This window comes from Plectrocnemia conspersa, unplaced genomic scaffold (assembly GCF_051122295.1).
Source record: "Plectrocnemia conspersa isolate PC_06_02 unplaced genomic scaffold, ASM5112229v1 ptg000008l, whole genome shotgun sequence".
Lineage (NCBI taxonomy): Eukaryota > Metazoa > Arthropoda > Insecta > Trichoptera > Polycentropodidae > Plectrocnemia > Plectrocnemia conspersa.
Window position 1 is genome coordinate 4049238 of NW_028277172.1, and position 27084 is coordinate 4076321.

The window sequence follows — 27084 nt, forward strand, 5'->3', positions numbered from 1 at the left end:
CAGGAGTGCTGCAGAGTCCAAGATTGTGTCACAACCGCAACCAGCGAGTACAGGTCAACCGGTATCCTGCATTACGAGTACCGTAACGCCCATCACGACTACTCCGCCGGAAACCGTGTTGGTTTCATCCGTAGTGAAATCGCTAACTCCCATCATACAGATAAATACATCTAGAATTCAAACGACTATATCGCAAAATCCCGAAGTCAAAATAATAGCGACGAATCCTTCTGTTGTACAAACACCGACAACTTTACCACCGATCGTTGCTCATTCGACGACTATAATTGTTTCTTCGGCGCATAATATACCATCTTCGGGTACCATAATAACTAAGGCGCCCGTATCGAACGTTCAGCCGTCCGTATTGACGAAAGGACACATTGCTCCAGTACCGACAGTTGTATCAAAGATTCAGCCTGTAAACATTGCCGGAAAAACCATAATATCCCAACAAAGCGTTCAGACTTCCAATAAGGGACCGATCCAACTGCCGCTCGGAAACACACCTCTAAGTAAAATCTCCGGCCCGCTATCGCCACACGTGCAGCAGAATGTAACGGTTAAATTGCAAATTGGACAACAGCTCAAGCCTCATCCTATGCAGCCGCAGATCGCACATCCTCCTCAAAAAACAGTAATAACGGTTATTCCGTATTTAATTATCTGTTTTTTAACATTTGGGAGATTAATTTTTATGTACAATTATAGGTTCCGGTGTTACAAATTGGTCAAGCTCCCGGTCCCGGAGCACTCGGTCCGGGGCCCTTGGGACCGAGTCTACCGAGAGGAGCGCAACACGCTAGTCCACCGTTACTCATGGCTAAGCATTTGGCATTTGTCGGACCTCAACCAGTCATTACAGGTAAATTATTAATTCAAAGTGACTGTTTCATTTCACATTGAATATATTATAAAGATTTAATCTGATCTTTGTATATTTTTTAGGTGCAAGCAGTTCTCGTATAAGTCTTACGGCAGTTCCATCGATAAGTCCTCAAGCGCAAGTACCAATGGTGGGTGGAATTTTTTTTTTATTAATAATTAAAAGTTGTGTATTGCAAAAATATAATCGACGTGTAAAATTGTCAAATGGACGCAGCATGGCGATATGTTGGGATCTAGAAGTCCACCACCAGCTCATCAACAAACATCACCTATAACACCGGTACTGCTTGTGTTAATTTCTTCGTTTGCCAGTGTTTTTATTCAAGAAAAATATTTTTTAAATCTATAATGTTATTTTAAAATTAATGAGTTTATTTAAATATAATAATGATGACATTTCAATCTTTTTGCAGGGTGACGGTGTATATCCACAATTTGCACATCAGCATTATCAACCGTATTATAGATCACACCAAGAAGTGAGAGCTACTCCATCACCCTATGTAGCAAGGTAAGATTTACAATTCTTTATATTTATAAACATGATCTATAATATTATTTTTGACTAGATCTCCGCACGGAGCTGAAGGTTCAGAAGCTCCCAGTCCACCTTTAGAGTTGAGACGACCGCCGTGCGCTCGCGTACCCCATCCAGCTCACTCACCATCATTGAACGATAGGAGTACAGGTATAAAAAAATCACAATTATTATTATGATACATCAGTGTGAGTCGATTGCGTTATACATATACATTAAATTTATAGATTCACCTCAAGTAACCCAAGTATATCCGATGAGCCGACCTTCTTCGCGCGTTTACATCGATGGCACATCTGCCGAACCGCCGAATGGAGGTCGATATTATGATTCGCCAGCACCACCACCAGCTCACGTTCCGCGCGTTCATCACCCTCCCACCAACCATCATCGCATTCTATCTGAGGCACCAGCCATGCCTAAGATGTCCATCACGCAAGGACCAGGGGTAATTATTTTCGTCTCATACAAATACCTTAATCGTGATTTTTTTTACTAATTATGTTTAAATCGTAGATGGGTGTTAACGTCGGCGGGACGGTTGGCGAAGAACGAGGACCATCAAGAGGCTGTGCACCGACTCAAGGCGGTGCAGGACAAAGCCAGATTCAACCGGGACCGCCTCATGCGTCTCACGCGCCTCGCGAGGCTGATTCCCTCATGATGTTATTAAGAGTGAGTTCAGTTTCACATTTATTATGTAACATTATGTAAGAGCGATCTGTTTATTCTGTTCATTTTTCAGCGGTACCCCGTCATGTGGCAAGGATTGCTAGCACTAAAAAATGACGCTGCAGCGGTTCAAATGCACTTTGTGCACGGAAATCCCATTGTAGCCGGAAAGACTCTTCCTTGCAACAGCGACGGATCAACTGCACCACTGCGCATCGCTCAACGTATGCGTTTAGAACCAGTACAACTAGAAGCTGTAGCTAGAAAGATGCAGGTATATAAAAACAATATATTAATAATCAAAATTTTATAGTCCGTTGAGAACTATGGTTTTGGTACTAGTTAGTCTTTTTTCTGTAAAATTACTATATTTTTTTTTATAAATAAATATAAATAAATCAACTATTGCTCGAATTACTGTTATCTCTGGCATCTGGTAGAGGAAAGTAACGAAATTTCAATCAGCAAGTATCTTTCTTGGAAGGCAGTTCTTATCTAGTCATAGGAAGCAGTTTGGCGCTACAAATGGTTGCCACATTTGAAACAATTTTTAAATGCGTACAAAATAACAAGCTACTAAATATTCTATTGCTGTAATTCATTTTTACCGACCTGTGTAGGTTTTTATAGTGCATTATTTTATTTAGATTATTAGATTATAACTGTGGAGTCGTTTAAAATTTTACCTATATGGCTATAAAAATTAATATTTCGGCCCATTTCGCACAAAATAAATTTTTAAAAATATATATATGTAATATATCACTCCTAGAGTCTGTATCTTTGGATAAAAAGTGGAAGATGTGATGCTCACTGATATATAAAATATTATAATCAAACATTAAAGTGTATTTTGTTAAAGCAAAAATGTAATAAAATTCTGAATTAAAAAAAAATCTATCCTAAAATACTCCTCCCAGAATTATTATATATTTGTTTGCAGAAAATTTTGATTGAAATTTTATAAAAACCATTAAGTTATCGTGTAATTATATGCTAAAGCAATACTGCAATAAGTGATATTTTTATCGACATCTATTAATCAGTGACGTATCTATGGGGGGGGGGGGGGGGCAGAGGGGACGGGCGGCACTTGCTTGGGGGTGGCATATTCGCGATGGGATCGTCTAGTGTGGTTCTTAACCCTGAATGCACTAAAACATATATAAATCCACGAATAACAAAAGCTTAATAATAACCAATTTATTATTTTAATAAATGCTGATTTTATGTATATACCCTGCAAAAAATGTATGGGGGGGGGGGGCAATTTTGAGGATCGCCCTGGGCGGCACAAACCCTAGCTACGCCACTGCTATTAATACTAATGATAGTCAAAATCAGTTTATATATAAAGATGCTTTTAGTATTGTAAAAAATACTTAAAATTAATTTTATTATCAGATGGAGAATGAGCACTGTATGCTGCTGGCGCTTCCCTGCGGTCGCGACCATTTGGATGTATTACAACAATCCACGCATCTCACTAGCGGATTTATCACTTACTTACGACGTAAACAAGCTGCTGGAATAGTTAACATTGCCACACCAGGACACCATCAGGTTTTTATCCAGCTTATATTTATTAATCAGTTATTTATTTTAAGTTTTGTACTAATTGATGATTGATTTTTTCCTAGGCACAATATACTGTTCACATATTTCCATCTTGCGACTTTGCCAACGAAAACCTCGAGAGGATCGCCCCTGATTTATTGCACCGTGTCGCAGATATTGCGCACCTTTTGATTGTCATAGCCACAGTGTAAAAATTTGCGGCGACCGTTTATACAGACACAAGATACCGACGGTGACGGAGAGCGGACGAATCATTTTATTTTCGAAATGATGTAAATTTACTGAAGGATTAAGTCGATAAGTTATTGCGATAGGGCAGGCGCTATAATTTGTTTTTCACTCAGCTTTTTTTTCTGAATTTTATATTTCTTTGGATTTGTCTTATTTGAAGAAGGTCTAATTTTATTATTATATAAATGTGTATAATTTGAATTTGTAAAATTCATCTTGATATAGTAGCCTGGTATAGAAAAAAAGAAATGTTTAACATTGACTTAGTTAATTCATCGAGTAATGATGTAAAAATATATTATGTCGCATTCGACATGTTGGATCTGACGTATTAAAAATTGTAAGCACAAACGTTCTAAGATTTCGTAAGGCTTCCATGAGAATTCTCAAGTTTTAATAAGATAATTTATATTGATGTTATTCGTTTGAAAGGACTGTTATCGCGGATAAATTATCTTACCATTTTAAAAAAAGCAATAATAAGCATTGGAATCTAGACTATATATATATAAATGCATTGAATACCTCAATTAACTACTTATTTGTGTTAATTTTTCAAATTTGAAAAATTCTCACAATTTTATCAAATGGACAGTTTTATCAAAAAAAAATATTTTATTGCAAATATGGGCATTGGTTTTCTACATTTGTTATAAATGTATGTACAATTTTATCGGTAAAAGTCGTAAAAAAAATCAAATTTTGTAACTTTTGCCAATTGGTGAGATTATATTGATTTTTTGGTTAAATAATCGACAAGGCCTTTTGAGATTACGATTAATATTTTTTTTAGAAGATTATGAAAATCTGCGACAATCATCGATTTTAAGTTATCGGCATGTTTAAGTGTAATAATTATATTATAATTATTGCAGATTCCGAGGTTTCCTAGTGGTATTTCCGATTTTAATTTATTGTGACACCTCTTTCCGACTAGCATTATCTCCGAATAATAATAGTGTTTCTGATCTCAAAAAGATGTTAGCGTATTAATAAATTAGTTTTGTCCAATGCAGTGTCACTATATTATATCATTGTTTAGACTGCGGAGAGTCTAAATCGATTATAAAGGAGTTATTGTTATGATTTTCATCTTCATTTCAAAGTGCAGGGTCATTTAACTACTTAACTTATGTAAATGTAAAAATAAAATAAAAAAATGAAAAAGAAAAAATATTCTCGTTAAGTTAATTTATGAAAATAAACTGTGATTCAGAGTTAATAATAGTTACTTTTTAGAGAACATAACATATAGTAGGCTTAAGTATTAAGGAGAGAATAAATAATTGTTTATTAATATATTTGATTGATTATATTATTACATTGAAAGGTAAAAAATCGTTTACTGTTGCGTAGTTGATGAAAAATTACTAACCCTATGAAATATTTTTGGAGGAAAGGCGGACGACAGTTCTTTCACTACTTGTCCATGCCTACTAATTAGATTTAACGTCCCGGCCGTCGTCCGCCTAACCTTGCGGTAACAATGAAAGATCTCAAGTAACTTAGAATGCTAAGATTATTTAGGGTATATTCTTTTTTTTTTATATAAAAGTCTTTTTTTATTATTACTATATAAAATAGGTGGTTGACGAGTAATGGGGTTCGATAAATCTGAATTGCAAACGTTTAACTTGTAAATATGTATTGCTTCGCATTGTCGGAGAAGTGTTTTTATTTCGACGTAATTGAAATTGTATTATCTCAAATGGATGATTATGAATAACTTATTTTGAAATTAGAGCCAAGTTTGGTTTTACACGCTTGACTTTATTTTTAATCCGATAAGTTGTGATACTTCAGAATTATTTTTTATATTGTATATTTCTTTTATAGTGAATTTTTTTTTATTTATTTATATAGACGCAATACATATTTTTGACGATTACGTTTGTCTCGGTTGCTTTAAAAATTATTGATCGCGTTGCAAATGTAACTTTGACATCAGAATTTGTGATTTATTAACAACGTACGAGATGGAAACGCATCGACGGCGACTATTGTAAATTTTATGTATATTATGCCGTGATCAGTGTTGCCGTTGTGCGTTTCAAATTTGTACGTTTTATTATATTGATGAATTTAAAATGTATAGAGGAAGACAACACAACTGTGTGTGCAAAGTACAAATTATTATATAGTGAATAAGATAATAAAAATGTAAGCAAAAAAAGTAATAATTATCATAAACGATATATCTTCACTTCGTCCATTAAAAAAAAATGAAGCTACACAACACAAATTCTATAGTCAGTGTAATATAAAATCATGCGTATATATTTACGTATATTTCATTTATTGTAAATAGCTATTTAATACGAGAAGATTATATTAATATTTCGAAAATATTAAATGAAAAGGAGCTGTAGGTTTTTATTTTATATTATTATATATATATGTGAATTTTTTGTTTATCTCACAATAGTTCGCAAGCGTAGGTAAAATAAATCACTATTGTTTTACGAAGTACATTTTTGTCGTTATTTGTATATTTCTTTGTTACGGAGGAGCAACGCGCTGCTTTTGTTGTCGATTTAAGCGACGGAACGATCGACGCCACAATCACCGCGTCGCTTCCTTCAGTTCATTGTACATTTATGACGTCGGGATCGTGCAGCTCCATGGACGCCGGTGGAGCTGCGCATTTTGCGAAAACTACTTTTTAATATTAGTTTTGTAGCGGTCGACGGACCGTTATAACTGATAAATGTGATCATGGTTTAACTTTTAGATATAAAAACTACTTCTGTATATATTTTGTATATATTGCAAATACTATTGTATGTTTACCCTGTGTGTAACTACCTACCACTATTATTAAAACATTATTATTACCTAAAAAATTAAACTTGCGTTTTAATTCATTACATAACCCAAAGTCGCCACAAAGTTATGCGCTTCGATCAGCTGAGTTCGCGTCGCAAGGCGCATGCGCGTAAGTATTGATCGAATTCATAAATACGGCTTTTCGCTTCAGAGCGCTTTTTTTTCATACACAAGATATAATGTGCAAAAATCTATTTGACGTTTGTCGTAATCTATTGATTGTTGGCCATTGCTTATTTTATACAAAGACAATTTAGCAAGATCAAATGGCCGACGATCCACTTGACGTTCGTCATAGATCGATCGATTGTTGGCCATGATCGTATATTTATATATATTTAACATTAAAATTGAGTGGCATCGCGTTTTGGTGCATTCGTAGAAATGGGTCAAACGAGCAACTATATAGATAGGTTTTACACCGCATCGCTCGTTGCGCAATTCTAACTGTACTATTCTCGGTAAGACAGGGGTATTGATTCAGAGGCGCAATTACTTATTTAAATATTAAAGAATTCATTTATCCAAACCGATTTAAATCCCACACAATTTGTGTAATTACTTATGTTCGTAGTACTACGCAGAATCCAGTCATATCCAAAGATCGAATTTCGTAGCTTGATTAAGGTTGACGTGAAGTGTGAAACGACGGATTCCTCGGTCTTCTAAGTCTCGGTCGATAATCGGCGTAGCTCTGCCTGATGCTAGTTTGGATGAACTCTAGCGTGTCCCAAGTGCAGAGTATCTGGTAGTAAGTTATTATTATCTTATTAATTTATTTAGCAAATTGTTTATACATTAAAAAATATAACCGAAACACACATATAAAACATAATATAAACATAAACCTAAAATAAAAATAGCCTTTGTGGGAGCCCAGATTTATTTCTTAATGTTCGCAGGTGCTTATTCCATTATAACGGAACACTCGCTACATTTTTATATTTGCGGATTGTTCTAGGAATATTATTATACCAATTTACATCTCCGTACAATGATTCCCTGGCCGTACTTGTTTTCTTATACCCGACTATTCTTAAACTATCTCTATTTCTAGTATAACATCTACGCACATCTTTATTTATTATTAAATACTTATTAAAAACTCTGGTAACATATTATTTTCTAACTTATTTATAAATACAAAAACATTAACCCGCAATATTTCTTGAATATCTAAGAAATAAAAATAAGAAGTAGCATTCAAATCTTTCTTCTACAATTAGTAAATCAATTTTTATTTAAAATTACTCTCATTGTCCTATTTTGTGATTTTTGCAATATCGTTTTATCTTTTAATTCAAGCGTATATAATATTTTTAGACAATAATTAAAGTGAGGCATTATAATTCTATTGTAGATTTTTTGTATTTATACTTTATTTCTCAGCCTAGTTAATATACCCATTTTTCTACAAAAAAAATTGATTGTGTAATTACACTGTCCCTTAAAATTTTTTTTTGTCTACAATTACTCGTAAATATTTTATATTATCAACTATTTCTAAAATAGAGTAATCTATAACTATTTTTATATTATAATCTAATATATCTTTATAATTAATAAACATATACTTAGTTTTATTCTCATTTAGTTAAAGTTCATTATTTTTAACCAACTTTCTATTATACTCAATTCGTTATTAAATTTATCTACAACTTCTTTAACATTATCACATATACAATAAATTAAAATGTCGTCTGCAAACAGATGTATTTAACATTTTTCTATATTATTAATTATATCATTATTATATATTATATACAACAATGGAACTTAGTTGCACCGTGAGATGTTATTTTCTCTTTGGAATAAGCATAATTTATTTTAACTTTTTGTTTTATGTTTTTAAAATATTAATCTGTTTTGTGATATAATAAAATCCTTTAATTGTTTTGTCAGGAGCCTACTTATATGTATATTTATTTAGGTTTTATTATGGCCAAAACTTGGCGGCACTCTGGTAGCACTGGCGTGACGGATACACTTTCTTTTGGCGACTCGGCGGGTTCGTACGGCCGGTGAGGAACCCTAGCACCATCCACTCATTCATTTATATAAATAATATGTAATTTCAAATCTTAAATAAAAATACTACAACAGCGGCTCAATCTGTAACTAATTGCCATCCGTCACCTCCCATCGCCAAAGTTTGATGTATACTTCTACCTTCACCTTTCACATATAAGGCAACTTCTTAATTGGTCTTATTTCCTCAACCTTTTCACTATAATTTATTTAAGATATAGATATAATGCTAGTACCAATCTTTAATTATCAGGTATCAGGTATCTCCTTCGGAGAATGCTTTATTAACTCAATAATGTAATTTAGCTCCTAGTATTTCCCATGTTTTATTAATTTTATTTACATCCAATTCAATAGTACTGGTTCCTTTTTTAATTTACAAGTTGTTGGGAATATTATTTAAAGATATTGATTTAGATTCTCCAAATTTTACATAAAATGTTTCATTATGGTAAATAATTGATTGAACTGAAGTAGTGAATTCACAATCTCTTTTATACTCTAAATGTATTCATTTCTTTCGCGATCATATGATTATCTTTATATTTATATATTTTCATCAATCTTCAGATTTATTATGTCGTTTCTCTGAGTAGGATTAATTTATTATTTTGTTATTTTACCACATCTTATTCGGGTCATTTTTTATTTTGATCAATTGGAGGGCGTAAAAAACAATTATCCCTTCTCACAAGTCAAAAATCCACGTCAAAAGCAATAAAATAGTGCCGTCACCGTCGCAGTGGGAACGCTCGTTACCGAGCGTTCCCACTGCAACGGCGCCGACACGATTTTATTGCTTTTGACGTGAATTTTTGACTTCTTGCTTGTTTTTGCGCCCTCCTATTGACCAAAATTCAGTTTAAATATACTTTGACCAATACTCTTATATCGAAAGTGCATAGTATCGGTAATGATAGCTATCATATTTTTAAAACAAAAGTCGAAGTGCAGACAAACTATGGAGCAATTTGTGAAATGCGACGTACTGCACTTCTTCTTTCGCTTATTTTCCTCTGAGACTGAAACATTCATTTTCAATACTTCACTTGATTCCAATCTAACAATCATACTTTTATAACTAGTAAATCTATTTTTTTTAAGACTACTATTTGACCTATTTTGTAATATCTAGTTCATAATGTATAGGAATTGCAGTACCGATAGTACAAAGGGGCAAAAATTGGTTAATCATTTTATTTAATTTATTAAACATATCTAATATTGTTGTACAATAATTAAAATTTGCCAATATAATACTATTATATTTTTTTTTGTATTTATACTTTTATTTTGAGAGAAATTTTTCCGTGATGTGTGTAAGTTTAAGATATTTTACGCATTAAATGCTGTTGTTATTAATTTCCATTAATTTCTTAAGTCGAAAAATTATTTTTTATGTAAAACATTATTAAAACGCAAATAGTGGGAACGAATGTTTGATAGCCATTGACAAATCGCGAAAAAATATCTTGGTGATCAACTATATATAAGCGAAGGATTAAATGTTCTAGAAACAGACCATTCATTTACTTGGTGCAGCTGCATAATCATCCATAGCAAGAGTTGTTTTTGCACGATTAAAAGAAATGTGTTTCTAAGCAATATTAACTCAAAAATATTCTATTAAATAAAAATAAATACAATTTATTATATTATTAAATAAATACTTTTGCAACAAAAGGCCTATGAGAAACAACATTTTCAGCTTTGTAACGGAGACTTTTATAGCGAATAAGCGTTTTAAACATTATACCAGATATTGCTTTGTTATGTACAATATAATATGTAGTCACATAAACAATTCAAGTTGTACATTACTTTAAGTTTTCCTGAAAATTTATTGGATAAAGTTCAAGTAAAAGCTATATAGGATCCTGAATTGTTGGCTCGTCGCTCCAAACTTTCTATTATGACATTTTTAGCGTCGTATGACGTAACTACATATGTATACAAAACAACGCCGCGCATGGGAGAAAAGGTTTGGATTCACTGCGACGGCGCCGCCAAGCTGTGTCCTTTCTCAGCGAAACCAGCAAATAAAGCGACGCCGCCATTCGAGCAACTCGTGTACGTCTCTGGTTAGAAAATTAACAATAACTATAAACAAATATAAGTAATAGTAACATATATTATTTATGTTTTTACGTAAAAGTAGAACAACTCAAGAGTAAATGTAGAAAAAAAACTGTAATTTAAGTGTTTGTTTTTACTTATATACTATATTGATTGTTTTTATTTTATTTTTAATAAATTTAAATTAATTCCACTTATTTAATATGCGTTTCTCTATCCATAGAGTATAAAGGAAAGCCGAAAAGAAGATCGCAGCCGCGCAGAGTTGAGGATCAATAAGGGAGAGGAAAATCTGTGAGTTTTCATTATGTTTATATTCATATCATATTTATATATCTTTAGGGTTTATTGATTTTGTATGTATGTATATATGTATGTATGTGTGTTTCTGTGACGTAATAGGCGATTTGATTTTTATGTGACTTGAATTAATTAAATACAAAAAATAAAGAAAATGGGGTATAATTAGATATATTTTTATTTACTTTTACCTCATATTAGACTAAATACTTAGCAATTATAAGCTATTTTATTATTTATCAAATTGGCTTAAATTATATATATTATATATGTATAGTTTTCAAACCTTTTTCAAAAGATCGTAATTACATAAATATCATATAAAAAGTACAGGTAATTTAGTATATAATATATGTTGCTACAAATAAAAGATAACTTAATTTATATGTATAATTTGAATAAGCTATTTTTTTATAAAGCTGGTTTTTATTTTTGTAAACTTTCACTGTTTTACGACACTTGCTGTGACAAAGTACCTATCAAATCAATGGCGTTTTTGTGCTTGATTAAAATAAACTAATTTTACGTAATTTTAATCGTATCAACTCGAAACATTTCTTAAAAATAGTTCTTGTAAATGTGATTCTGATCCGGCATCTTACTTTAAAATGGCGGCTATTAAAAAAATATGGGCTTTGGAAATATAAATCTTGCATAAGTAAGACTGTTCTGAAAAAATGAACCCAAAATTATCCCGATTAAGTTCATTCACTATCTTGATTCAAAATGGCAGCTTTTATAAATGTATCTTCATTTAAAAAATACTATAATAGAAACAAGTGAAGTACTTTCAACATTTGCAGAATAGATTTTTAAAATTTAAGTCCCTACAAAAAAAATACTTTGAATAAAATTAATGTTATTTTTATTACCCATTCACATAGTAGGTATATATTACTTATTGCGCGAAAGGGCAAAAAATTGCCCAATTCATGAAAAGTGCAAGTCCGTTACTTTATTCATGAATTAGGTAAATTATCTGTAGAATGCATTGAGTCAATGAGACAGTAGCGCTCCAGTAGTGTTTTTTGAAACCATGTCAAATGTTATTTTTGACAATTGCGAAACGTCGCGTTTATTGAAAGGTTCGAATTTTATGGTCCTGTAATGTGTGTGAATAGTAGTGTCGTTAAAAATAGTGTTCCATGAACTTATTCTTTATCTGTTGTGTAACTGATGCCGGGAGAATGGCAGATATATTATAATTTAATGATTTAAAATATAATAAGTTCTTCATGTAACTGTCGGAAAGGTTAGTCAGAACAGTGAATACCCCATGAATAATCCTCTGCAATGAATCACGGGGTGTTAACTGTTCTGACCAGCGCTAGCTCGCACCTGTTAATAACATTTGTATGTCGTCATATTTATAGTTCTAGATTTTTTGGCATTTTGATGATTAGTGATTGATATATTTTTAAATAATCAAATAATATTTGGTATAGTTACGAAAAGCACCACCGGAGCGCTACTATCGCACTTAGCCTGTCATAGCAGTTACACCATAAGAGATTAAAACTCGACCATACACTTACTGTATAAATCATGAAAATATCTGTTAATAAAATTTGAACGTCATCATGTTTATAGTTCTTGACTTTTTTCCATTCTAAATGAAGATGAATATTACTATATTTATTGATTCATTTATTTTTATATAGTGAAATGACATTTGATCTAATTAGGAAAAAATCACAGGAGCGCTACTATCTACTTTTTTCAATTCATGAAATAAGCAAAACAAGTTCTGCCTAATTCACGCATTCGGTAGATAGTTTGCCTAATTCACTAATGAAGCAATGGGCTTGCATTTTTCATGAATTAGACAAATTTTTGACCATTTTATGCAATAAACAATTTCACTGATTCTGTGTTACATGTAGAGACATCAATTTAATTCTTATTAACTTTGTGGAACTGAATTTTTTAATTACAATTACTACAAATAAAAAAATGCTTTATTAAAATAAACTATAGTACACAATGCATTTAATACTGCTTTTTGGCTCCATATTTAAATTTTTACATTACAGAATAAAAACTAGTTACGCCATCAATTATATAAAATCACTACAATAAAAAAGCAATTTTATTTGTAGAGATTTTAATACAGAATGTTAAAAAATCATAATTATAACCTAGAGCACAAAATTCAGATCTAAAGTAATAAAATATATAGGTACTAGATAGAATAGTATAATATATCATAATCGATTATAAAAAAAATAATTTAAAGTTTTTTTTTATCTTCGGAAAATATCAGTTTTAAAAAGTTTATTTTATCGTTTTTTTTTTTGTTAAAATAAATTCGACACTATCTAAAAGCAAATTATACAGTTGAAATAAATGTACAAAATTGTTGTATACTCATGTTTCTTATAGCTCTTTAATTTAAAAGATGTAAAATTAAAGGAGGTGGAGTTTAATTAAATTATTGGAAATGTTCGACTTTTTTTCCCATTGACCCGATTTCTTATCCTAATATTCTAAATGCTATTCGCGTTCTATGAATTATTGGCAATTATTATTTTTCCACCTTCCAAATATATTCCAGGAAATGCTATTTCAGATTCTAAGATGCTGTAGCGAAACTTTATGGCTTTCTATTAATATTATTACGTGCAGAACATCTTTCTTCTATAAATATTTACATAGCGCCGGTATCATTCGATCAAAGAGATTGCGATGTGATATTATTATCAATAAAACAACACATGTAACAGGATGTGTGGCACATGACCAATTTTGATAAACAACAGTAGAAATCTGCAAACGCTGTATTGTGCGCATATTCGAGTCCTGTTAGACAATCATAAAATTATTCTTATCGTATACAACGCTCGTTTATTGTAATTTACATGTTTTGTAGGTCATCGTCTGTACTAGTTTTGTTATTATAATTAAAAATAATATTAACCCATAATAGTAAGCTATTTTAAGTGTGCCATGGATTGCATAGATACTATTTATTGTTTATAGTCTTTAATTACGACCTATAAACTTGAATATTTCAACGGTACTTAAAATTTCAGTTAAAGATCTTTAAGACGTTCTGTTGATAGATTTATTGTATAAACACACCAACGCTAAGTATAAACATTAGAATGTCACTATTCTTAAATTATTATTTTCAAGGATAAACATTACAGTATTCTAATTGAAAGCATATTTTATTAAGATCCATAAAATATGGTATTCTAATTTAGTATCAACCATATATACATACATATGTATTTAAATATCGAAAAACTGAATTAAAGTCTTAAAATAACGTATTTAATTTAGGCTCGTATTTTTCGGATCAGAATTTTAATATGGTTGCGGTGAGAATTTATAGTACATGGGTCAGAATTTATTTTAAATGTTAACAATTATTTTGCCAGTTTTATGTTGACAGATGGTCAGTATAATAATAATGGTCATTATCAAGGTGTTTGAGGGCCAACTTTTTTGGTTCGACTCGCAACATTGTCGGATGTCAATACAACAAGCCAAGCGTGCTCTCTGCTGCCGCTCTGTCTTTATTCCCTCTTCGTTAGTCGTTTTGGATACCTACGCACCCTACATATAATTAAATTGTTGAGAGTTATTCATGGGGTGTTCACTTAAAAAGTTTTATAAGATATTTATAAAATATATAATTTATTGCCCACTTTTAATTATAATTCTCTTAATATTTTTTATTTCACATGATCGTCCTTTATTTTTATAATGTCGTTATAATATTTTTATTCTAACCATTTGATATATTTGACCTTGAATAATATAATTATGACCATTCATTATTTTAATTCCAATATTTTTATTCTGACTGTATGCTATTTTTATTCTAACCCTGAATAATATAATTATGACCAGGCGGTTAATACAATTTTGACTGAGATTTGATTTTGATTCTGACCAAAAGTTTATTTAAGTTATGACTTTAATTTATAGTAACGAAAGAAAATTGAATTGCTTTTAAAACATTTTTAATTGGTACCACTGATTGGCGGCCATCTTTTTTCGCTGTTTTTTTCCTTTGACGTTTTCCAATCGATTTCTAGGTTATGAGAGCGCTTTTCGCCCCATCGCCTCCTTTGACGATAAATCGACTACTTTGAACTATTTTCAAAATGCGCAATGTCCGTAAAAGTAGACAAAGGGCAGTTAGTTAGTTGTCTCGGGGTCGACGACCCAATTAAGGTTAGGATCGTGAACCGGGTCGTAGGAGCGTTCTGGGCAAGAGGTCGATCTCGTTTCTCATTGTCTCTTTGTGCGGGCAATAAAATGCAACGTTTAACCCAGATTCGTGATACCGGCTGTGTCACTAGATTGCATAACGCGCGGTACAAGTTTTCAATTTAAATTTTTTCCGAAGCTGTGTGTGTTGCCAGCAGAAAAAATCTCTTCATTGAATTACTTTTTTCGTATACATGAAATATGAGTGTATTTATTTTTCTTAAATTAAAAATAATATATTTAGCTTTATTTAGTTTAATATTTAACAGAATTTTTGGTTATTCTGTGTCGCACATGAGACAAACTTATATACCATATATAAATAATATGCCCATTTTTCTAAAATATTTTAGACTATTCTGTACAATAATACTAGTTTTTGTCACTATTATTTTTTTAACTATAGTGAAATGCACGTGTGCGTAAAATACACTAGATTTTAAATTTTATGAATTACGCTGGCGAGTCTTTTAAAGTCACACGCGATTGCGTTTCTGAAATCCGTTATAGAATTGGTGCTGTTTTAAACGTTTTAATTATTGTTTAAAGTCAGTGAATTTTTTTTTATAAAATGTAGTTTTCCTGATTACTCGGCATCATTTTTAAACACAATATCTAAATTATAGTAATATTTGATTCGAGTGAGTGCGTGAGTAAGTGAGTGATGAAGTCCTTTAGACTGGTTCTTAGACGAAGCTTGGATGAATGGAAAAGAATGATAATTAAGGACCAATAACATAATTGTTTAGCTCCTTCTCCGATATTTGCCTTGGTGAAAGCGTAACTTCCAGGTGGACATCTGTGGGCGATCATCCGATAGTGTCAGATGATACATACAAAGATGCAATTCGATGTAAGGCAAATGTGTATTTCTAATTTTTTTGCTGAACCAACGGATACATGCGAGCTAAATTTATTAATCTATGATATATTTATATAGAATTGTAGAATTGCATATTTTTATATTTTTTTTTAAATCTAAAGAATTGACTGGTTTTCATTCACAAATATTTTCTGCTGAATACCAAGCAGTTTGAATTATCGTGTTTTATGTTATGCAAACTATAAAATAATATATTTAGTTGTGGTTAAACTGTGAAAACATGGTGGGCGTTATACCTACATACTGTTTATTGTGCAACCGCACTTCAAACCGAGTTTGTTTAGCTGTTAGGCTTTGTATGACCGACTGATAAGCGCCATCGATTCGATATGGCACAAATGAGAATGACCCACATTCGCCCTGTATTACAGGAATTATGAAATTCATATTGACACATTGACGCGTTATTATAGCGATGATGGAATATTACATACTCGATTTGCCACTTGACACTTATTGATTTTTTACAACTTCGTATGCATGTTGATAAAATATTCATTACACAAGTCCAAAGAGAAGTGTCACCAGTAATAAATTAGAATGAAAAAAATGAATGATATTAATATATTATATAACACTTGATTAAAAAGTAGTATTCTAATCTTTAAACTCGTTTTCATAGTGAGTGGATTAATATTAAATAAAAATATCAACACAATTATTAAATCAATAGAAAGACTAATTCGCTGATACTTCGACAGTATTATTGTTGAAGTAAATGCGAAATTCTCGGTGAATAATGTTGTTATTTACATAATATTTTAGCGAATCTATGTAAATAAACAATACATATAATCTTAAAAAAAATTAGCTGCCATTGCCGGGTGCCTGTTCTGCCTGTGCGTTATGCCGGCGACGGTGATCAATTGGTTTATTTTCCTGAAAACCGCTTATTATTAATTTAGGATTAAAAAATATATATAAATGCATAATAAAGAGTATTTAATGATGATAAAATTATATAGCAGCACAATTTTGTTTAATTATATAGCATTTAGTATTTGAATAAAAAATCGTTTTTGTATAAATAAATAATTTAAAATTTCACTGGGAGCTTTATTAATTATAAAATAATAATACAAATCATTTTTAATCAGTACATGACTATATGTTCGTAAAACTGATCTTATTGAGGCGTCGAAGGACCAGCGAAACACTTGTATGACTTTCACTTTCGGGGTACATACTATGTAGTATATTAAGATGACCAAAGGACACTTAAAATAAAAAGGGCATCTCGGAAATTTTTGTTTGAAGAGAAAAAATTGTTGCGAGAGATAAAAAAGGTCATCTTGGACATTTGTGTTCGAGAAATATGGATAAAGAAGGACAAAATGTGATCAACGGAGGACATTTTTGAGGAAAACAATTCTCCTCAGAGAAGGACGATCTAAGCAATATCAAAAAAATAGGACATTATAAGAAAAGGCCTTACATTTAGATATTTTTTGTTTGATTTTCAAAATACTTTTAGACAAAAATTTTAGCTTTGAATATTTTTTATTCATTAATTACTTATGCTTTAATAAATCAGTAAGGTATAAGTAATTAATGAAATCTGTCAGACAGATTCTATAGCTATAACGTCTCATTGACGTGCTAATATAAAAGTTCAGAAACTTTTGAAACAACATTTTATAAGTTGTCTTCTTTGATCGATTGGACCCATATACGTTCTTTTCAATTAATGTCAGTATTCATCTATGAATCACAGCAAAAATGTACAATTAAGCATATAAATGCATGTTTTCAGTGAATGTACTAAGCGTATTGCACGTGATCTGAATAACATGAGCATTTAGAATAGTTTCCATAGATTTTTCCCACGATTCGACGAGTATAAGCCCTATCAATTATATACAATAAATCTAAATGTAAAATGTATACGATAGCAGGTACGAATAAGACGGAGTTTAAATAGAGACGCTCTTTTTAGCTATTTTTTGAAGATGTTATGCAATCACTTTGAAAGAAGCCGATGCCCTCATTAGTCCAAAGATCTCTGCCCACTCTTGCGACCTATCGGCGATGAATTATGACGGTGAAGTCATAAATTTTGCATGAGAATTGTAATTATCTCAGAATTGTTTTTGGTTTATATTAATCTGGATAATATGTTTCCTACGTAAAAGTATAATGATATAAAAGGCCGCGGAGGAATGTGGTTTTATCCAAACGGCACTCATTGTTCTTATGCCTTACATATTTATCACGCAGCTTTGAACTATTGTGTTGCATTCAGATGGCGTGATGAACGCATTTCTTCCACATGATGGTGACATGTCTGATTCGACGTTGATGGTTCGTCATGTCAAATCACGCGACAAGATCTCTCCATGTAGTCAGATTTAATAGGAAAAGAAAATAAAAGCAAATGTTACTAGCAATTTTGTAACAAAGCTTTCATTGAATCGATGATTTAATCTAAGATTACACTGGTTGAGTTAATTATAAGGAAAAATGTTTATTATCAGGTCTGCTAAGAAAGTAAAAATATACTGCATAACCGTTTTAGTCCTAGACAATTTGGCCTTTTTGAAAATATAATTTAAGTGATAGGCGCTAGTGAAATTATATGCTGCTCTAAAATATCTATGATACTTAATTCAACGGTTGCGAAACGTACATTTGCTGTTCAAACCCAAACCTAACCTACACGAATTAACCAAACCCATCATGACTCACTAGCTCAAGTCCAAAGTACAAACTAACTCAACTCATCTCTTAGGGAAAAATAAGCGAAAGAAGAAGTACAGACAGACATTCGTTATCGAGCGTTCCCACTGCAACGCCACCGACACGATTTTATTGCTTTTGACGTGGATTTTTGACTTCTGAGGAGAGATAATTGTTTTTTGCGCCCTCCTATTGGTTAAAATTCGGTTTAGATATACTTTATTCGATTCTCACTTATTGTAAATCGTAATATTGTAATAAAAAGTATTAAGATGAACGCAAGATATCTGAGATCTACTGCGACGGCACGATTTTACAGCTTTTGATGTAGATTCTATACAGGGACATCATTTAATGGATTTGGTCAGAAAAATAAATGTGATTTAATGAAATACAAAGAGTCTTTATAAATTCGAAATATTAAAAAACCACCACTGACTGACCAATTTTGTCCTACCCCCTGGAAAATTCTAAAATGACGTCCCTGATCGGTACTACCAGTATTGCCATCTATATATATTATTATGAATTAGATAAAAGGATGTTGCAAAAATTACAAAATAGGGCAGTGAGATTTTCTTCTCTAATGAGGTACATTTACACCTTTCTGGGTATGTTAACAAGCAAAACTTCCACATATGGGGCAAGTAAAATGATTCATGAGAGAGCATTAAATGGCAAAAATGCGATTGTTTGGTGCGCATTGTGGTCAGGCGGCGTCATTGGGCCTTACTTTATTGCAAACTATGAATGTCGGACTGTAATAGTCGATGGTGAGCGTTATAGGCGCAAGAAATCGAAGATATTAACGTGGAAGATATGTGGTTCTAATAAGACGTTTTGCGTAAAAAGTTCCCAGATCGCATTATATCACGTTTTGGTGACGTCAATTGCCCGCCAAGATCGTGCGATTTAACACTGTTGATTTTTTGGGAGGTTACACTAAGGGTCATGTCTACGCCGATAAGCCTGAAACGTTGGAGCATATAAAAACCAACATCAACAAGTTATAGCCGAGATACCGTTCGAAATGTAAGAAATAGTCATCGAAAGGATTGACTGCTGCAAAAAGTTTAGAGGCGGCTCTTTATTATATATGATATTATTTTTCATAATTAATGAAATACATCAAATGTTCAATCTTAAATTTGTGTTTTTTTTTTAAGAAGTTAGGAAACTGAAGTTGGATAATTTTTTAGTAACCCATAAAATAATAGAATTTTAATTTTATGGTAAAAAATATATTAGAAAAATTACTAAAATTACTTATTACTTAAAAAAATCTGTATTGTGAGTAATAAATACAGTGTTAGAAACTCTTCGAATAATGCATTCACCTGCATTTCACTACAAGTGAAATTATATACCACACATATAAAACAATTGCCCTTTGTCTCCGTTGGAATCACTTCTAGTGCATGCTAGTTGTTACATAACGTGTCTCTATTGTGTAAAGCTCAATTGTCTCAACGGTATATCGTTTATTTTTCAGAAAGAAGATGAAGTCTCCAGCTTTCACTAAGTCAGACAAGAAGCAGCTAGAGAAGAAGTCTCCTTCTCGGTCTGAAAACCGAGCTCCGTCACGGGCCGAGTCTCACGGCTCCGGAACGAGCCCCAACGGAGTACCCCATCCGTCCGACTACTTCAGCTGGCTGCGCATCTTCAGATTCGCTAGTCTCTTGTCGAGTCAGGGATGTTAAGTCACAAAACAAATATGCCATTGTTATATTTACATTATATTCTTGTTGACCATATTCTGTTTCATATAATCTAAACCGAATTCAATACAAACGTTATGCATTTATTTACATAATACACATTCAAAGATGATTTTATCGAATAAAAGGCATGGATTTTGCAATAAAAATACAGATGTGGTTGACAAAGCAATCCTTATTAGATAGTTATACCATTTTTATAAATTTAGACTGATCGGAGCTTTGGAACGTGAAATTATACCAAAATCAATTAAATGTACTTGAATGTGAATTGACGAATCAATGTATTTGTGTAAGGGTCAATTAAGTTGGGTAATTTATAAGTTTAAACTTTCTTTATATCATAATATACAGTTCAGATATTCCTACTGATATATTTTTTAGATGTTGCATTGAATTAAATGATCTAATACAAATTTATGTCATATCAATAGTGACTTTGTTATAAAAACATTTTTATCAAGAATTTATTATGCAAAGAAAAACCGATTATTAATATAATAAAAATATAATATGTTATGTTTCACTCAGAGTACAATCGTTTTATTTTATTTTTAATTTTAAAGTTGCGTGTTAATTCTTTGCAACACAATAATTTAATTATAATTTATATTTTATATAAAATCATGCAATGAATTGATAGAATAATTAAGTAGTGCATGATTACATAGAATAGAAATGTGTTACGGTACACAAAGGAAAACATTCGTATTTAAGAAATATTCGATTGAATGTTGCCCTTTGTGTGCATTTTTAGTGATTCTTACATCTTTTAGGATGTATTTTAATGATAGTTATTGGAATTTTGTCTAGATGTGACGATTTCTGTCACATGTTTGTGGTTAATCCTCTTTTTTCTTCCATTCGACAAACTATTTACAAAAAAAGTATTATATAATAGTTATTATATTTATATTATTTTGTAGTTTTCAATAAAACTTACAAGATGTTAAATTGAAAATAAAAATGTTTTAAAAATATATCCTCGTTTAATTCAATTAAGTTTTAATTAAAATCATTAGAAATAAAAAAATATGTTATAGAAAATGCAATAAATAATGTTATTATTGGTTTTAAAATTGGCTAAAATTATTTTTATATGGTAAAATAATTAAATTTTATTTTGAGTGATTTTATAAAATGTTTTTTTACTAAATAAATATAGAAAACTATCGGATTGATTGCATTTATTGCATTTTAGATACAATACGATTTTTGGATGTAATGAAAGCTTCTTATAAATCAGATAATAATTTTTATAAAACATATATTTATTGGTTCTAAATATAATATAACTTTTTTTTATTTTCCATAATTACAATTTTGGAAAAAAATTGTTGTTTTAGCGAAGTTACGAACCAAACATTTAATTATATTTTTGAATAAAATATTTTAATTATTAATAAATTTTAAAATAATTTTCGATTGAGTTTGTAATATACATAAAATATAATTCATTCATAATATTTTTATTCAATTTAGATAATACTAACTATATTCTAAATATTTATGTAATGCTTGAAAATATTAATTGTTGTATTTTATATATATCAAGATTCTGTTTTGCCTTATTTTGAAAATGCCCATTACAAGTGCCAAAAGCCCAAGCCGAGCAGGAAACTCCCACTTCACTTGTTCTTATACTACTGGCTTCCGTACTGCGCGGACGCAGTGGTGAGCCTACGTATAATGTTATGTAGAAGTAAAATACAACACACAATAAAAATAAAGCCATCCAAAGTGTTTTTTATTAGTCCTTCGAGTTCCTATTCCACGCAGGTTCAGCTCGCACGAAGAAAAAGAAAAAATTGCTGATTTTTTCTTAAATGAAGAAGATACAGACACATAAATAAATATTTTTTTAAATACTCCATTGCAGCATGACAGGCGTTTGCCCAATGCATTATACCTGGATAAACATACTAAACTTGGATGTTACGATTTCACTCGTGTTTTGTTTGACCAAAGATGCGTATAAACAAACATACTTTCTTCACGTGGAACACTAAAATTCTTTATAGAAATCAATATTTTATAGCTACGTATCCAAAAACAGAGAAGGTAAAATAGTCCGTAAAAATATTCTTAGGAACTTTCTTATGTTGAATAATTAATTCAGACGAGTTTCGAAGAAAGTAGTTAAATTGCTCATATCAAAGCTTAAAGCTTCAGCTAATTATAAATTACAGATTAAAAACACGATTGCAAAAAAATTTCGTCAGCTTCGGATGCAGAATGTGAAAATAGAACGCGAATCTCAATTTCAGATCTATAAAAAGATGCCATGAAAGTTGATAAAACGGGTAAAAAAATTTCTGTTTCAGTTTTACATATTAACTTTTAATGTCTAAAAGTTACTAAACGAAATAACAATTTAAAATATTTTATATATTTAAAATTTTATCGAATCGACATCTTCCATAATAATAATTAAAGCTTGCGTGATTATTTTCGACTATGTACCTACCATAAACATGTCATAATACAATTTTGTAATTATGTATGCATTCTTGTGTATTATTGCAACTTGACAAAAAAGTGAAAGCTCGATGTATCAACGATTTTTTGTATAGTATCGAAAAGCCTTCTGACGATGCATCGCGGACGAGGAAATGTTTATTGTGACCCTTGTTGTAAGATACAGGTTTTGGTTACGTAACACTGAAAATGTTGAAAAGTAAAAACGAAACCATTCGAATCGATGTAATATGATTCAAGTTCCACTTTTTCATTGGGGTAACTGTGCCGAAACACATACGCAAAAAATCTGTTTCATTAACTTAATTTTGTCTGAAATACAAATTACCATGAAGTACATACATATATTTATGTATATAATATCTGATTCGATTACTTTAATCGTGAACCCATAATATTAGGATTATATTTATATTTGGGTGATGTTATTTACTATTATGAATCAATCACAGCTATACGAAAAAAATAATAGATATTAGATATAATATGTGGTAATAATTTCTCTTTAGTAGAGCTTATATGTGAAATGAGAAAAATCTAAAAATCTATTGGAGTTGATTGCTCAGAAATATATAATAATTATTTAAGACAAAATCTGAAAAACAACTTACACAATAAATTTGTCGTGTTATAAAATTATTTATATATTTTTTATATATATATACATATGTATGTATATATATATTTTAATATTTATTTTAAACTTGTATTATTTTATTTATTAACCTTTAGCGCCCAGAGGTGACGGGTGGCAATTAGACACAGTTTGAGTCGCTGCAGTAGTGTTTTGATTAACGATTTAAAGTAACATGTTTGTTTACAAGTGAATAAAGTGCGGGCCCGCAAAAGCGCGCGAGCGCGCCTGAGGTTGCCAATCGAAAAATAATCCATCATACCAGTGTTACATTGTTTTGGCCATAATAAACCTGAATAAATACATATAAATAGGCCCCTTACAAACCATTTTTTATAAACGTGATCCAACATAACAGCCATAAAAAACAATTTATTAAAGGTGCATTGCCAAACAAATTACGAGTGAAATCGGCATTTTGGAACCCCTAAGAGTTTGCTCACAATAGCAACACAAGAGAAGTAGACTTTTGAAAGCTATTATCTAAAATTACCTCAACACAAAAACAAAACTTTTATTTATTTATGATCTTTGAGACAAGAAAAAAATTGTTTGTGCGGCAAATAGTTTGGTATACATATATTTTTGTTATTATCGGATGATCGCCCACATATGAAGCAACGCTTATTACCGAGCGTTTTCACTGCGACGGTGCCGACACGATTTTCTTGCTTTTGACGTAAATTTTTAACTTCTGAGAAGGAATAATTGTTTTATGCGCCATTCTATTGGTCAAAATTTGGTTTAAATATGCTTTATTTGATTCTCACTTATTGTAAATCGTAATATTGCTATAACAAGTCTGTATATGAACGCTAGATAACCGAATATTCAATTAGCTATAATAACTACATAAATAAATAAAATGAATAATCTCGCAGATGTGTGTGAAGATTATCTTCGGTTTTCGGTGAAAAGGTTCATTTCTTGCTCTCAGTTGGTGATGGATTTCGCATTTCATAAAAGTTCATGGAAGGCTATAAGTCGTTCTTAAAGTTGTGATCCTAGCTAGTGTTATAACCAATTAATGGAACTGCAGAATCATAAACGATGTGGTGTGCTGATCCAATTCTTCAAATGCTGCAATGAAACTTTCATAGTCCATTCGTACACTTGTCAAAGTGATATACATGCATCATTGTACTGAACTTAAATTTGCCGGTGAATATGGTCTATGGTCTTACTTCAATATCAAAAAAAAGAACGAAGAAAATGAAAGCGCCGTGCTTTCATGCTTGATTCGTAGTACCACCGCCAAACTATACTTAGCACTGCTATTAATTTATAAAATAATTGAGTGGTATTCTGATTATCCTATTACACTTTTAAAGTTTTCATTCGCCTCAGTTTACAGACGAGAACCGGTAAAGTGGCAACCCTGATTAATGACCTACGATTAGTTAAGTCTTGTAACCCTGACATTTGAATGGAATTTTGTTAAGAATAAATTTAAAAAATGAAACATCTCCCATTGTCGAATGAGATAAGGCTATTTTGAGAGTTTATATTCCATATAGCTATGATAAAATAACATACACAATAAAAACTACTTGGATCGAACAAAATCAAAACTGGTCATCTGCCATTTTTATAATAAAAAATCTTGTCTATCTGTTTGTATATTTGCTTCGGAGCAGAAATTAGTAAAAGTCTTTAAAATTCAAGGTTGAGATGCAAAACAAGTAATTTTTTGCCTTGCTTTTAGTGGAAAACTAGTTATATTGTTGATAGTTTCTTTCTGGTGTTGTGGGGAATGTACGATAGTTAAATGCATAATATGCCATTTTAGAGAAGACATTTTTTATTAGAAATATGTTTAATAATAAATTATAACATTCGACTTGGATTGTATTTTTATGCAAATAACTGAAAAATTGAATCGTAATATTAAACTTAAGGAAGAAAGTGTAAGACTTGACGCGTAATAATATACAGTTGTATACTTATAATTTTATATAATTAAAAATAAAAACTAAATAAATTTGCCGTGAATGTTTAAAGAAATTTAATTATTTGACGAGTTGTATCAGGAGCTTGACATCATCAAGTACGTTTCATGTGAGCTGAACGTTTATTCCGCATGAACGAATCGAAACGTAAATATATTTATCGTGCAATAAATGGATAGCGTTTATCAATAACAAATAAAATTCATTTATTCATTCTAAATCTTCCATTGCAACGTAACAGCCGTTAGCTCAATGAGTTACAGCGGGGTAAACACAATTAACAACTACTAAGCAAAGAGTGAAAGATCAGACTGAAAGTAAATTCTATAAATTAGTGACATCTATAATATTAACAAATATAAATTATGGACGAAGAAAGTAATTCATATCAATAAAATAATAGACAAAAAGTTGTTTTTTCCCGATTCCTAAAATATTAAAATTAGGCTAGATAATCATTTTTGATTTGGAACTACTCAATTGACGGTTAAAATGTACAGCTCGTCGATAAAGTAAACATCTATTTAGCCGACACGATCGATATATTTGAAATTACATTAAAAATATGCGATAATATCGAAGCGATGAAAAAGTGCAATTTAAATTTATGCAATGCAAAAGCATCTCTCTTTCGCTTTCCCCGTACACTTATCGGGAGTCGTTGTGCAATGGTCGAGTTCCGTGACGTTATGGCCACGGTCGAAATTCGTGAGCGGTTCCTTCGGCGGTTGTTTCGAGTCGGAACAAGTGATCTGATATAGTCGGCGTCTGAGCGCATTCGACCCATTCGAGGTACGGCTGCCGAGCCGGTAGGTCATAGGTACAGCTAGCGCGACAATTGTTGTTGTACTGCAAATCCAAGTGTTGTTTTTCTACTGAAAAGGCGATCTGTGACGTTTCGTATATATTTTCAGTCATGCTGAGGGAACAGCGTCTCTACTGAACGAATAACCGTGCATCTAACAGGTAAGAAGCGCTATGCGCTTTTTTTATTTTCCTATTAAAAAGTATTTTTTTTGAAAAAAATACCAACATAAAAATCATAACACAACAAATTTCGGCCATGTTGTATTGCGACGCTACGGATCACTTATGGCCAAAATCACATCAACCGCGGCCATGTTTATTTTTTATTACTGTTGAAATTAACTATGCGATCGAATATTAATCATAATAGATCGAATCGCGACCATGTTCGTGATTTTTCTACAAACAAAAGTAAGTTTGTATTATTTTGACGCCATTGTCTAGAACGTTCTAAGCCTCCAAAAATTATTGGAAATTCTCCTTTGAATGCTTATCTCTAACTGGCGTGTCAGTAATATGGTTATAATTCATAACTACCCGTGAAAGTGATAAAAAATACAAATAAACGTAGGTCGCATTAG

The 27084-nt window shown here is 31.3% G+C and overlaps 3 protein-coding genes and 1 long non-coding RNA gene across 8 annotated transcripts in view; all 4 read left to right on the forward strand.

The window, feature by feature from the left end:
• Nucleotides 1-6755, forward strand: part of spen (spen family transcriptional repressor split ends) — an 80365-nt gene extending 73610 nt beyond the window's left edge. For all 4 annotated transcript variants that reach the window (XM_088190520.1, XM_088190518.1, XM_088190522.1 and 1 more), the window contains 10 exons: nt 4-637; nt 712-865; nt 949-1016; nt 1302-1399; nt 1458-1576; nt 1654-1874; nt 1943-2101; nt 2172-2372; nt 3503-3661; nt 3739-6755. In XM_088190520.1, coding sequence (XP_088046646.1) covers nt 4-637; nt 712-865; nt 949-1016; nt 1302-1399; nt 1458-1576; nt 1654-1874; nt 1943-2101; nt 2172-2372; nt 3503-3661; nt 3739-3867 — 1942 coding nt within the window. In that variant the 3' untranslated portion in view covers nt 3868-6755. The remainder of the gene's footprint in view (nt 1-3; nt 638-711; nt 866-948; nt 1017-1301; nt 1400-1457; nt 1577-1653; nt 1875-1942; nt 2102-2171; nt 2373-3502; nt 3662-3738) is intronic.
• A 552-nt stretch (nt 6756-7307) lies between these two features.
• LOC148232738 (uncharacterized) lies at nt 7308-8844 on the forward strand. The gene is made up of 2 exons (XR_015810478.1): nt 7308-7484; nt 8664-8844. It is a non-coding gene; the product is annotated as an uncharacterized LOC148232738 (long non-coding RNA).
• A 1848-nt stretch (nt 8845-10692) lies between these two features.
• LOC148232739 (uncharacterized) lies at nt 10693-21615 on the forward strand. The gene is made up of 3 exons (XM_088190776.1): nt 10693-10842; nt 11061-11131; nt 20410-21615. The coding sequence occupies exons 1-3, from the start codon at nt 10708-10710 to the stop codon at nt 20615-20617; spliced, it is 414 nt and encodes a 137-aa protein (XP_088046902.1). The 5' UTR covers nt 10693-10707; the 3' UTR covers nt 20618-21615.
• A 4790-nt stretch (nt 21616-26405) lies between these two features.
• LOC148232740 (acyl-CoA Delta-9 desaturase-like) overlaps nt 26406-27084 on the forward strand; it is a 43162-nt gene continuing 42483 nt past the window's right edge. The window contains exons 1-2 of one of the 2 annotated variants that reach the window (XM_088189184.1): nt 26406-26505; nt 26611-26662. The gene's annotated coding sequence lies outside the window, so the exon portion shown is untranslated. Of the gene's footprint in view, nt 26517-26610; nt 26663-27084 lie in introns of both variants that reach the window. The other variant, XM_088189186.1, reaches the window with a different exon arrangement.